Source organism: Microchirus variegatus (genome assembly GCF_963457635.1).
Source record: "Microchirus variegatus genome assembly, chromosome: 8".
Lineage (NCBI taxonomy): Eukaryota > Metazoa > Chordata > Actinopteri > Pleuronectiformes > Soleidae > Microchirus > Microchirus variegatus.
The window spans coordinates 10,905,829-10,918,845 of NC_139809.1; the positions used below are offsets into that span (position 1 = coordinate 10,905,829).

General features: G+C 41.1%; 1 protein-coding gene across 1 annotated transcript in view; it reads right to left on the reverse strand.

The window, feature by feature from the left end:
* The window catches only part of cadps2 (Ca++-dependent secretion activator 2), a gene marked incomplete at its 3' end in the record, with an annotated part of 138,305 nt that overhangs the window by 51,527 nt on the left and 73,761 nt on the right, over positions 1 to 13,017 (reverse strand). The window contains exons 12-13 of the mRNA XM_083893187.1: positions 12,662 to 12,798; positions 4,401 to 4,588 (exon numbers count right to left, since the gene is read on the reverse strand). Of these exons, the coding sequence (XP_083749313.1) occupies positions 4,401 to 4,588; positions 12,662 to 12,798 (325 nt within the window). The remainder of the gene's footprint in view (positions 1 to 4,400; positions 4,589 to 12,661; positions 12,799 to 13,017) is intronic.

Here is a 13,017-nt window from a genome sequence, read left to right on the forward strand (position 1 = left end):
CATTAATGTTTGTAAAGCTTTCATTCCCTTCTTGCCTTTGTCTGAATAGGCACTCTGGCGAAAAAGGGGAAAAAATGCAATCAGGACCCAGAGCGACCAGCCTTGACTTTCTGGGCTTTCTCTGTGCAGCTGAAAGAGAAAAGCAGCCTCTCTAAACGGCACTCGCAGTCGCCAGAGGGAAGAAGCGAGGAGGTTGTCTGTTAATGAGTTGTTCTTATAAAAGCCTTCGCTTGTTCAGCCCCGGACCGCAGTGCATCGACGACTGACAACTTGGCTCAGCTCATCGCCGCACGGTTTGTGAACTGAAAATGAAAAAATGTGACGAGCGGCCGGTGAGAAGAAGGAGATACGGAAGCATCGCTGCTGCAAGTACCTCCATGACAATGGCAATAATAGTGTGTTATACTGTGTTATATAATGTGTGAATAATTAAAATATGACCTTTAAATAAAATCATACAGACGCAGTATATTATTAGTAAAATTAAATAATACAATATGGATGAAAAACTAAAAATGAACAAAAAGGATAAACTAAAATAAAGTTACATGAATAATATTAAAGGCCTAAAAGGTATAGTAATTAATTATATTAAGAAAATACACAATGAAGACATTTGAAGGGAAAATATTCTAAAAGATAAATTGGATTTTATTGCAATTAATTAATATAAAACATTTAAAAATGACATAAACTATTATGATGTGCTCAGTTTGTCCTAGAGTTTTATTTGCACAGTCGCTGTTCTATTATTTCCTCAGACAGGCTGTTGTTCAGAGCGTGAAGGCCACAGATGATACGCAGGGTGACAACAGGAAGTCGTCATGCATTGTGCCAGAACGACAAACACGTCTCTTCAGCTCCGCTCCTTCTCAATTCAGCCGGGTAATGAGAGGCAGCTTTCCCTGCACAACGGCACTTGTCGGAACAACTTCTAAACCCCGTTGTTCCCCCGAAATCTGTCAATTCATTACCCTCACACCTCCCGACACTTCCCAAAGCCCCTATTTAACAAGCACCAGTTCGTCTTTCGGGAACACAGCGGAGAGTCCTCGGGGTGGGGTAATCGGTGTGTGTCCGTGTGTGTGTCACTTTCATGTTGAACAAGGCTCTCTTGCACTCCCTCACACACACACAAACGGAGACTACAGCAGATGTTCTGTAATTCATGTCTTTCACCACTATCTATCAGATTAGTAAATAGAAGCAAAATGACTGATCACTTTTGCAGCTCACTGTTACTTTTACATACTGTTATTACAACATATTAGTTTAAAGGTATAAATCAGACTAAAAGTTATTCTACTCGTCAAATCTTTATATTTTACGTCCACATACAAATGTAGTATTTCCCTCAGGATCACAATGCCTGAAAGCCCAACTTTCCAAAGTAGAAAAAAAAAGGTTCTGTTTATTTAAAATAAGTAAATAAATAATTAAACACGTATTAAATGAAATACAATCGTCATTTCTATTACGAATGTCAGCTGTAAAGTGACAACATGAATGTACCACTGGAGCAGCCATGTTTTCTTTCTTCCCAGGCTTCAAAACTTTTAAAAAGATTTACACACAAATCAGCAAACTCAGTGTGACGGAAGCTCAAATAAACATTTTGTTTATCACGAGCAGCTCGCTGAGAAGTCCCTCACAATAAACTGTATATATACAGTACACAAAGCATAAACAAAAACATTTTTCCCCTGCAACTGTCAGTCATCATCTGGACTTCCTCTCGAGTCAAACTGTGACAGGAAACTAATCAGACGAGGAACAAGTTGGCGAGAAGCCAAATGCGAAAAAACGCAGAGCGGAGCGGAGTGAGCTGTTTGGTATCGCTCTTCACTCTGCCATTAAATCCACTCAGATGCTTGTTCATGCGTGGGGAGGGATGCGACAGCTTGTCGAGCTTCAGACACATTGTTGCCGCTAAATGAAGCGAGCATGTTGGAGCCACGGCTGCTGTCAGTGGAGCTTCAGGGTGGGGTGGTGGACGAGGGGGGACGAAGAGGAAGAGGAGGAGGAGGTGGAGGAGGAGGAGTAGGAGGAGGAGGGGGGCCTGTAGACTCAGGTTAGAGTGTTTACACCCAGCGTGTAAACGACGAGCACCATATCGGCCTGCAGCTGTTTGGTTCTGATGTCAGTTGACAAGAGCCGTCGTGAGTGGTGCCTCGCCGAGCGCTGTGGCGGGGCAACCGGGCATGGACGCCACCACTTCACCTCAAGAGGTGTGGAAAGGAGATGAGGCTGAGTGGCAGGTGATCATGTGTGTCACCTCCCTGGAGGTGGGGAGAGGGGGGGAGGTAAAAGATTCTGTCACATCCCGTGTCGGCGTGGTGTGGATGGGCTCAGACGGGAGGAGATCTGAGGTGACAGGTGAGAAGGAGGCGAGCGTCCATCCCTCCGAGCTCTGCTAATGCTCCTTTAACCCCCGATCTGGGTTCAACCACACCCCGTCTCATCAAACTGTCACAGAGCTGCACAAGATGAGTCCAAGAGTCACGGTTCCTTCACCTGCATCCGTTTGTTTGTTCCATCAGCAAACATCAATAGTCCAGTCCTGGTTACAGTACGCCCAGATGCTGTTAATACACCTTTTTACAGCGTTTACTGTATAAAAGCAGTGCATGTGGTGAATCATTGGAGCAACAAAGATCTCTGATGCTTCTTTGTTGCATTTATTTTTAAACATGCTTTTTGTAAGGTAGTGTATTATCTAGTTCAGGTCGTCATATAACTCAGTTGTTATTTCCAGCGGCTACTTTGAGATGACCATGACGGTAAAAGGCACACTGAATAAAAATGTTGAAAACTTGGAAATGTTTCGCTGCTGCAGCCAGTGGGTGAGGATTATGTGCATTAGCAAACATTAGTGTAGTAAAAACAGTTACAAAAGCTGCTCAAGCTAAAGCTGCTCAGATTGACTGATATCTCATAAAATATTATTTTATGAGATATCAGTCAATAGAGAGGAGAAAACGTGTAATGTGTTCATAAAGCTTCTGCACATTTACGAGCACATTAATAATGTGGTTTTTCAAGGCTTTATCCAGTCAATGCAAGTTGTGCTGAGTGATATTATATCCTTATCCTAATGCTTGTTTTGGATGCAATAAAATGATTTGAATAAGCAAATGCACATAGTTGACACAGTTTACAAACAAACAGGACCTTGTTCAAATCTTCAAACTGTCTGACTAAATGAATGAAGGATGTTTTTCTACTCCCTTATCATTTATTCTGAATTTATTGTGGATACAGATGGGGCAATCGAATGTCAACTCTGAATTTTGTGCAAAGCCTGCTGCTGCTGAAAGCCTTTGCACTGATAAAAGAATTATGGTGAAAAGATGATAGGAATAATAATTTAAAAAAACATCTTACCAAATTCAAAAACTTTGTGACCCCATCCACAATGGTTTCAACATCTCTCTCACAAACCATGATGAGCTGACATGTTTCCCTCGGTTTGAAACCAGAGTTCTCTTAAAGGCGCACGCTCGTATATTCTGAAAATATCGCCTTGAATTACTAGTCAAGTACTCTCCTGCTGATCAGTCGGTGGCGTCTCTTTTTGTCCTATCTGTCTCCTGTTGTAGTTTCATCTTGTCGAGCAGCCCTCCAGGGAAAACCCGAGTTCTGTAATTAAGTTGTTTTTTTTTTCCACCTCCGAGTCTGCCAGCCATCCAAAAAACCTCTTTTTCCCATCCACACCCACTCAGGCAGCTCCAGGAGCCCTGAATGGGCATCAATTATTCAAATTAGAGCTCCAACTGACAAAAAGCCAATTCCAGTTATCCCCCCCAATTTATATGTGGCGATTAGCTGGAGAAGCTAATCATTATGCTTTCTAATTGACTAAATGAGTCGACAAAGAGAGAAAGCACATATATCAGTAATTACAAGCCAGGGAGTCAAGCAGGGGCTTCTGGGAGTGAAGTGGAGAACTGAACTGCTGGAGCGGTGCTGATGCCAACAAGTGGCTAAAAGACACTTCTGTTGCTCATATCTGGGAGTTTCCTGCAGACGAATGGGGGCCTGAAGGTTGCGAAAACTGTGCTGCCCTTGTAGTCCACTCCAGAAAGATTTGAGCATCAGTCGCTCTGCAAGTGGTGGGGGGGGGGAATCTTTATGTTCTAGTGGAAAAAAAGTCTTGAATCAGCTATTTGAAATGCTCCATCAGGAGTTAAGAAGAGGAAAAGCTGGTATTGCTTAAAATGTGAGTTAAAAATGCATCATAATGATGAGAACCTCAAACAAACATGTTCTGTTGACCCGCAGGGATGGCCAAGTTGTTCTACTAAGATCTCAACAGTGGTGGATGGGACCTGCGTTTGCATGAATCCCTGCTGTGACGCTTATAGCTATTTCCACTAGAGGCAGTGTGTGGGCTGGTGTACCTGTTCCCGTGGACGTGGGAGACGCAGAAGGCGTAGCTGTAGTGCAGCAGCATGGGGTCGACGAGCGTGCTGTTCTCCGAGTAGTCCATCAAACCCTTCAGGTAGCTCAGGTGACGGTGGCAACCGCGGACGCCGTACCGCGCGCAGTACTCGTCCAGGACGAACACCTGACCGGGACTGAACCAACCCTGAAGGAAAAACACACACACCTGACCGGTCAGAACTGCATACATCTCTCTGGTGTTTATTAAAGCTATATACACGTATATATATATATGTATGTGTATATATGTACACATACATATATACATACGTACGTACGTACATATACATATACATATACTTACGCATATACGTACATATACACGTACATACATATATATATATATATATCTACACATATATACATACATATATAAATACACATACGTACATATATACATATACACATAGATACGTACATATATACATATATACACAAATATACATACATACGTACATATATATATATATACAAACACATATATACACACATACACATACATACACACACAAATACACATATATACATACAGTTCTGCAAACGGTTCTGTCTGAGAGAGACTCCCCCTGTTAGTATTACAAAACTGTGGATTAACGTCCCCATAAGTATCAGAAATAATATAAAATAAAATAATATAAGTATATTTATAAAGTTGTAAGACTTTTATCAGTTTGGTATGTACTCCACTGACAGACTGAGCAGCTGTCCTGAAAAAATAACCTCAAAGACTCCTGCACGTGAACAGACACAAACCAACACTGGTCACCTTTTGGCTCTGCAAACTCTATAAAAGTCCTCAATAGTTCTTTAACATAATTAAACAGAGGTGTGTAAAGGTTAACCCTTCAGCTATTAGTTCTTTCTTGGAGTAAAAAAAATCAGAGGAGGTGTGGAACACCCCGACAAGTTCATTAGTTCATTCATCCTGCATTTAATCACTAAATTAGGCATGAAACTTACATTGCTAATTAAGATTCCTCACGGAAGGAACATCAACAAATTAGCACCTCCACTGAGCTGATGCCACACACACACACACACACACACACACACACACACACACACACACACACACACACACACACACACACACACACACACACACACACACACACACACACACACACACACACACACACACACACACACACACACACACACACACACACACACACACACACACACACACACACACACACACACACACACACCTCCTCCTCCTCCTCCTCCTCCTCTTGTCTGACAGTCACGGCTCTCCACCCGGCAACAGGCGACCCAAGAGAGAGAAGAGGTCCTGCAGGACCAGCTCTTTTTTCAGAATTACTGCAGTATTTTTTTAATACAAGAGCTGCAGTTTAAACATATCCCTGTTCGAATTCTGAAAATCTTATTGAGGATGTGGTAAAGGTTGGATGGCTGGGACTTTAAAACACAAGAACACACTCGTTTCTTTTATCCATGACCTCAAGAGAACTTTAATCACTTTATTACTGTAACCATGGCGACAAAAGGTACCTCCGGTATATATATTTTTTTGTTTTTGAGATAAAAAAGCATCGGCCATAAGTTCAAGTTTTCTACACACTGTTGAGTATTTTAATCATTTGTTCAAATGTAAATACTGCGAGTGCAGAGTGCAGATCTGCTGAAGAGAGAGCTGTTCAAGTGGGAAAAAAATAAAATGCATGGAGGTGATTAAAGTGGAAACTCGTAACTTTCCATTGTGCACATCAGGTAAGATCTGTCTCTCATAATTCACATTTATCAGTCATATATTCTCTGGTTTCAAAGCCACTTTCATTATGTGACAAATCAGACAAAAATGGACTGATTTCATGCGAAATCTGAGAAACAATTGGCTGCAGAATTTAAAATCTAAAGAGATTTAAGTCTAGCCGACACGCTGCCTGTCGGGGTGAACTAAACCTGGCAGATTTCATCCTCTGGAAGCCTTTTAGTGCCACTCCTCCACCTCCTCCCCACCCAGCTCCTCCTACTCCTCAATCCCCCTCTGCTCCCTTCTTTACAGTCTTCAGTTTGTTTGTCATTTGTCTCCAGTGTCTTTCTTATCTTTTTTCCTCCGTCTGTGAGCTCGAGCTATTAATATCACACCACAGAAAAAGAAAAAGGGTGGGGAGGAGGGGGGGGCCACTGACGAGCGTGATGCGACAAGATGTTCCTCTGTGACAAACAGATGGCGAACTCCAGTCTTGGCGATGACCGCTCAATTAGCGGCTAACAAGCCGACTGCCTCGTTAGCTCCGTCAGCCGAGCGTGCACATCTCCATCTACCACCTCCCTCCGAGGAATGACACAACCCGGTAAAAGTGGGAGCAGCATGTGGTTTTTGGAGCGGCGGACGCCTCGGCTGGCTGCTCGTCACCTGAGAGCAAAACGCCCCAACACACAGCTGAGAGTGAGATGCTGAGGAGTCTTTCTGATGAGTTCTCTCTTCTTTTTTTTCTTTTTTTTTGGCACACGAAAAACACTTTTGGGTCCAAAAAAAAAAAAAAAATCTCCTGACCCGAACAGTAAGAGAGTTGCCAGTTTGCCATGTGAGACTACATGACAGGAACACCACTTTTCTATTTTCATGCTCAGTTATTGAGAAGTAAGTGAAAAACTGAAAAAATAAGAAGTCGTCTTTGAAAGGTCAGAAACCAGTCCTGTTGGTAAGGGGCGATGATGGGTGTGTAACAATCCAAAGATTGGGATTAAAACAGACTATGGCTCAACAAATGTAAACATCTATAAATGCCAGAAATCTATATTTGCAGAATCAATCTTTTAAATCTCTTCTGAAAAGGTACTTTATCTAAAAAGCATTTTACTAATTGAACCACACTGCCTTCATTTCTACACGTTCTATTTCCTTAATATTATTGTTACTGTTTTTATCTTATAAATGCCTGATTTTGTCTACCTTAGCCTGGTTCAACCATGTAAAGCACATTGTTTTGAAAAGTGCCTTATAAATAAAGTTTATTATTCATTATTGGCCTCCGCCAAAGAGGTATCTGTCTGTTAGCAACATAACTTGAAAAGTCACAGACGGATTTGGATGAGATTTTCAGGAAATGTCTGCAACGGGACCAGGAACACGTGATTAAATTTTGGGTATGACCTGTAGACGCTGCGAGCCGGCAGGGTGTATTTTGTAGGCACTGAGCTGCCTCGGTGGAGGTGTTCGCTCTCCGAGTGCTTTTCTAGTTAATGTGGTCTTCATGAGGGAGGAAAACTGCATGAGTGCTCCAGGCAAAACTATGCGTCAGACTTTAAACTGTGTTCCTAAATTAGACATCAGTTTGTCACAATAATTCATCTACTTTTATAATCAAACAAATAACTGAATATCCATAGTCATTGATTTAGTCTCATTTGTCGTGTAACGAGTGTTTACAACTGTAAGCCAAATTTCCCATTAAGGAAAAGCAAGAACAATCAATTCCTTCCATAGATCCTGGTTACAAGCATGGCTCCCACTGTGGCAGCATGTACCATTGACATTATCTACTGAAAATACATTTCTTCATTAACAAAACGCACACCGTCTCCTGCTCACCGGCTAAACCGGAGACACAGGTGCGACCTGGTGATTAGCAGGTCTTCACAGCGGGCTAGAACTGGGAAACTCTGGATGCGAGACGACAATGTAAAAACAACGTAAGGAGGTGAAACCAGTTCCTCGTCGTCTTCTCGTTATTTTAGGTTCAACAGAGGTGAAGACGACCTGAAAGCAGCAGCGTTGTTGCCATGGTTATTTGGAGGTTTCTACACCTCACGCTCTGATATTAAACTGTTATACTTGACCTTTGGAGCACGCCACGCAGAGTAATTGTTTGACATCTGTTACAATAAGAAACATCACAGTGGTGTAAAAAAAAAAAAAAAAAAATCTATTTTCATGATGTAAAAGGTTTCACAGCCTGAGGTGAAAATATCATCCAAACATGCATAGATTGATACTTCATTTGCGAGGACGAAAATATACATCGGGCCATAAGGTAATTACTGGTTAACACATCATAAGCATAGTTAATTTTAATTTAAGGACATTATATGACATGTAGCTTATATTGTAGGTAAAAAAAAATGATGGTACATCAGGAACAATCCACAGTTCAGTGTGATGTTATTCACTATCTACTGATAAGATGAAGATATGCTCATAAAAAAAAAAAATAAAAGTGATTTTTTTATGCTTTAAAATACCCCAAAATATGCTGCTTTCCTTCTTTCTTTTTTTCCCCTTTTAGGTCAGTAATTCAACACAATCTGCAGTAGATTCTTTTTAATTGGAGCAGGATACCCAAAGTGTCTGCCTGCATCCACCTGAGTAATTTTATTAGGAGTGAATAATGGTATGGCTCCACGGGAAGTTAATTTGCAAACAAGACACCGTCAGGACCGATGGGAGTACGACACCTCCTCCACGAGTAAAGGTGGAGACAAAGGTGTCTGAAAGGAGGACAGGAGACCAGAGCGGGCCAGAGCTACTGTATGATGTTTGTGGAGAGGTAAATATTGGTCTTAAGACGTCCAGTTCACTGCTCATTCGCCATGATCTCATGACCTTTTTCCTTCTGCTTCAACGGCCGAAGGTTTACTGATGGTGCAGTAAGGTGGGGTGGGGTGGGGGGGGGGGGTAGCTTCCTTGGATGTTGACCCGGCTGCTGACTGAAAATAAAATACTTGAATCTTTTCTGTATTTTCAAAATTCAAAGGTCCTTCTGAAACAGAAGGGCGTGTATGTACACTGTTAGAAATCAAAGTGCTAAGTTCGGCTTGTCCTAATAGGAGAAGCCTTTTTGGCTCCAGGTAGAACCTTTTCAGAAAGGTTCCACCAAGAACCCTTTTAAAACCCTTTATTCAGAAAGGGGGTTTTAAAGGGTTCTCTGGATCAAAATGGTTCTTACTGGAACCATTAGTTACCAAGAATCTTTGAAAAACCCTTTCCCGAAGTAAGACATGTGACCCTGGGTAACTACACATGTGACCTGATAAATACTGTTCAGCTGATATCCATAAGTAAATAAATAAATAAAGGGAGTTTTATATTCTTCTACATCCAAGTGCTTTATTTTCACTTCCACGCTAAGCTTTGAAAAAGACTAAGTGACTTAAAACCAACGTTTTTATTGTCATAACCCAGTTCTGCCCTCAGGACGGTTGAAAAGGTTAAAGATTACACAACTATTAAAGTGCTGTCCAGTGTTTTTGGTCTGATAAAGGTATAGTCTGTATATTCTCACCTCTACTGACTCTTTACAACTTGTTGGTCCTCACACATTCATCAACTAAAACTAAAGCAGTTGAATACACAGGATATCAATAGTTTGATTGATTTCTGTTGGGTTCTCTCTCTGGATTAAGATTATTCAGAAAACTCACTGCAGGTGAACCTCACCACTCCAGCAGCAGCTTTACTGAGGCTCTTTGACCCTTCAGTCGTCAGTGGGAACTCCTCTCGTCCAGTTAGCAGGACTCTGGCTCTCACTACAAACCGAGTTCCTGCCTAATTACTGTTGTTGTTGTCGCTGGGTTCAACTCTTTCTGAATAAAAATATGACCCCGTGTGTGACATAAATCCAAGCCACTTCTCAACAGATGTCCCCCACACACAGGCACTGGCCTTTTCTCAGAGTGTTTGGTGAAAGGGGCTCAGGTTGGAACACAAAGCCTGCGAGTTTGAACAAAAGGCTGAGGAGAGAAAAGCTGGAGGGCCGGCGTGAATGGTTTCGGTCTAATTGCAGAGTTGCAAGGCGTCCTGGTGAGGCAGGTAGAGAAAATGAAAGAAGCACAGATGTCACATTGGTGAACATCTCCTCTATCCGCTGCTTTTTTTTATTATTATTATTTTAAAGAGCAGAACACAACGCAGCACATGTCAGGATGAGCTGACCGCCCTCACTTTGTGTTTAACTGGAGAGTTTTCAAGTCTTCATTCAGAGGACGCTTTTGACCTCAATCAAAGAGTTATTTCACTATTTCACACAAGTTAGAGATCACTGATTATTTCAAATCATTCAGGACAAAAGACCCAAAAACTTGAATAAATGGTTGACCAAAAAAAAATTATATTACCTGCAGTCATGAAAAAAAAGTTTTCGGGGGAAAAATGTACATATAATGTATATGAAATACTAAGGGGAAAAAAACATCAATGAATATAATTTGACTGCATATTCAATTTACATCGACATGATGATATTTTTGAACACGCAGCCAAATTAATTCATTTCGTTGACCCCTCCCAGCCCTGCTTCCTCTCAGCAGCCAGTCTTTACCAGACTCAATCACCACTTTAATAGCTCTAAATCAGGGTTTTACAAGTTGTATACAGAGAGAAAATGTCCTGTTTGTTTTTTAATTGATTACATTTCCCGATCCCCTGCGGCTGACAAAGTAAAGCCAGTCCTGAACCGTCATTATATTGATGATTGGCAACGCGATCACAGCAGGAGCCTCTTGTGATTTGATTTTGGCTTCCTGCAGAGATCGTGCTTCACTGAGACGAGAAGTGTAGACCGGTATTTGAGCTGGACAAGACACAAGCCGTGATATGACTTTCTGTTAAATGTAAATGTTGATTACATGTAAAATGAACACGCATACTGAGGCACATAAACAATGCAGCAGCTTCTTCCTCCTCTTTGTTGCCATCTTGTGTCAGGAATGAAAGTAAGTGAATCTCAGCAGGGGCATTTTGGGCAGGTCAAAGTCAATACTTCCCAAGTCTCCCAAAAGACCAAAGAAAGTCACTCTGGTTCAAGTCCATTCTTGACTTAAGTCCTTTGTAAGTCTATCATTGGATTCAACATCTAAAAAATGAGAAAATTAAAAATCTGACATGATTCCTAAACCCTAAATATCATGTAAATGCTTCATTAAGCAGAGGTTATGTTGTGGACTTTGAATATCTGCATTTTTTTAGGTCATTAATGCATTAGCACCATCACAACGTGATGTGCTATTAACAAATGAAACAAAATTTTATGAGATTAAACAGACATGGGTGTGGTATTGTGCCATCTCTATTTTAAAGATAAGTAAATGATGTTGTTACACATACCTTGGACCAAATTGTTTGTTAGGACAAAACAATTAGTTTATTATGTGGCAGACACTTTTGACCAATCAAACCTGCCATATGTTAACCCTTATATGGACATCCTGGGGGTGTGTGTTTAAAGGTCACATCTTCATGCTTTAAAAAAAAATTTTTTTGTCTTCTTATTTGTTGTTGAGTCAAAGTTTAAATTGTGTTTTTTATATATATATATATATATATAAAACTGGGATTAGCGATAATTGTGCAGAAGTCAAAAAATAGACTGTTTTTTCTCTTATTTTTGTCCAAGCCACATCAACTTTGAACTGTGACGTATTTCAGAATTTCACACATTCAATCGGAGTACTTTTTTGCACAGGTGTGTTTATATTCATTTAAAAAATATGCAATTTCATTAAATTGCCAACAGGTTGAAAAAAAAGGATATAAGACACTTTATATTGCACATACGCTTATAGCCTCTGTATCAATGTTTTAACATAGTTATGGAATTAAGTAGCCCACATTCTCTGTGTTCTAAGGGTTAATTGTGCCAGGTAGTTATCTATGTAGTGTCCATCTCTCAGTTTACATGTTCTAAAGGACTAGAGAGACAAGGTGTTCAGTGTCAATGGCATACTGTGTAACACAGAAGAGCGTGTGAATCATATATGCACTGTTTGAGCTTCATGGCTCTTGCTTAGTTGAACATGAGACAACAACTAATCCCTCGTTTCGCCCCCCCCCCCTCCCCCCCCCCCTCGCAAATGTAGGTTTCACCCCCCCACACACACACACAGCCCAGCAGTTGTCCATGAGGGTCATGATCCTATTTGGAAGGTATTGATTAGAGTGTTTATCCCCTCAATCAGTGTGAGAGAGCCCTGCAGCCTTAAACAGAGAGAGGGTGGGAGGGAGAGGGCTTCTTCTTCGGGAGAGCATTTCTTTTAAAGTGCAAGATTTAGTTTATTTGGTTTCTTAAAAAACTGATTTGCTGAGGGGCTGTCAAAAAAGTTTTTGTGATCTTGATTAAAAAAACTAATCAAGAGAGAATACTTTTTTTTTTTTTTTTTTTTTCAAAGCTCCAAGAGAAATGTTCCATGAGCTTATTAAATGACTTCAAACAACGGGCGTGTCAGGCGGTGTGCGTTGGTTTAAACCACGTACCAGGCAGGAAAAGGAGTCGTTCATGCGGTGCTGCAGAGTGTGTTTCTGTAAAACGCTGAACAGGGTGGCGTGGTCGAAGTGACACGGAGCTGCCGAGATCAAGCCCTCCACTCCCTGACGCTGAGATGGATCCAGACCTGAGCAGGACACACACACAGACACAGAGAAAATTAGGAAAATAAGGAAAATCTGATCAGAGAGAATTGTGGGTAAAGTCCGGTTTGAGGTAAGAAGGCCTATTCAAACAACAACATGTCTTATTTTCAGGATTCCACAGTCTTTAACTGTGATAATACTTTATTATTGTGTTTTATTGCAACATTACTGAGGTTGCGGCATACTAAAGTGATTATTTT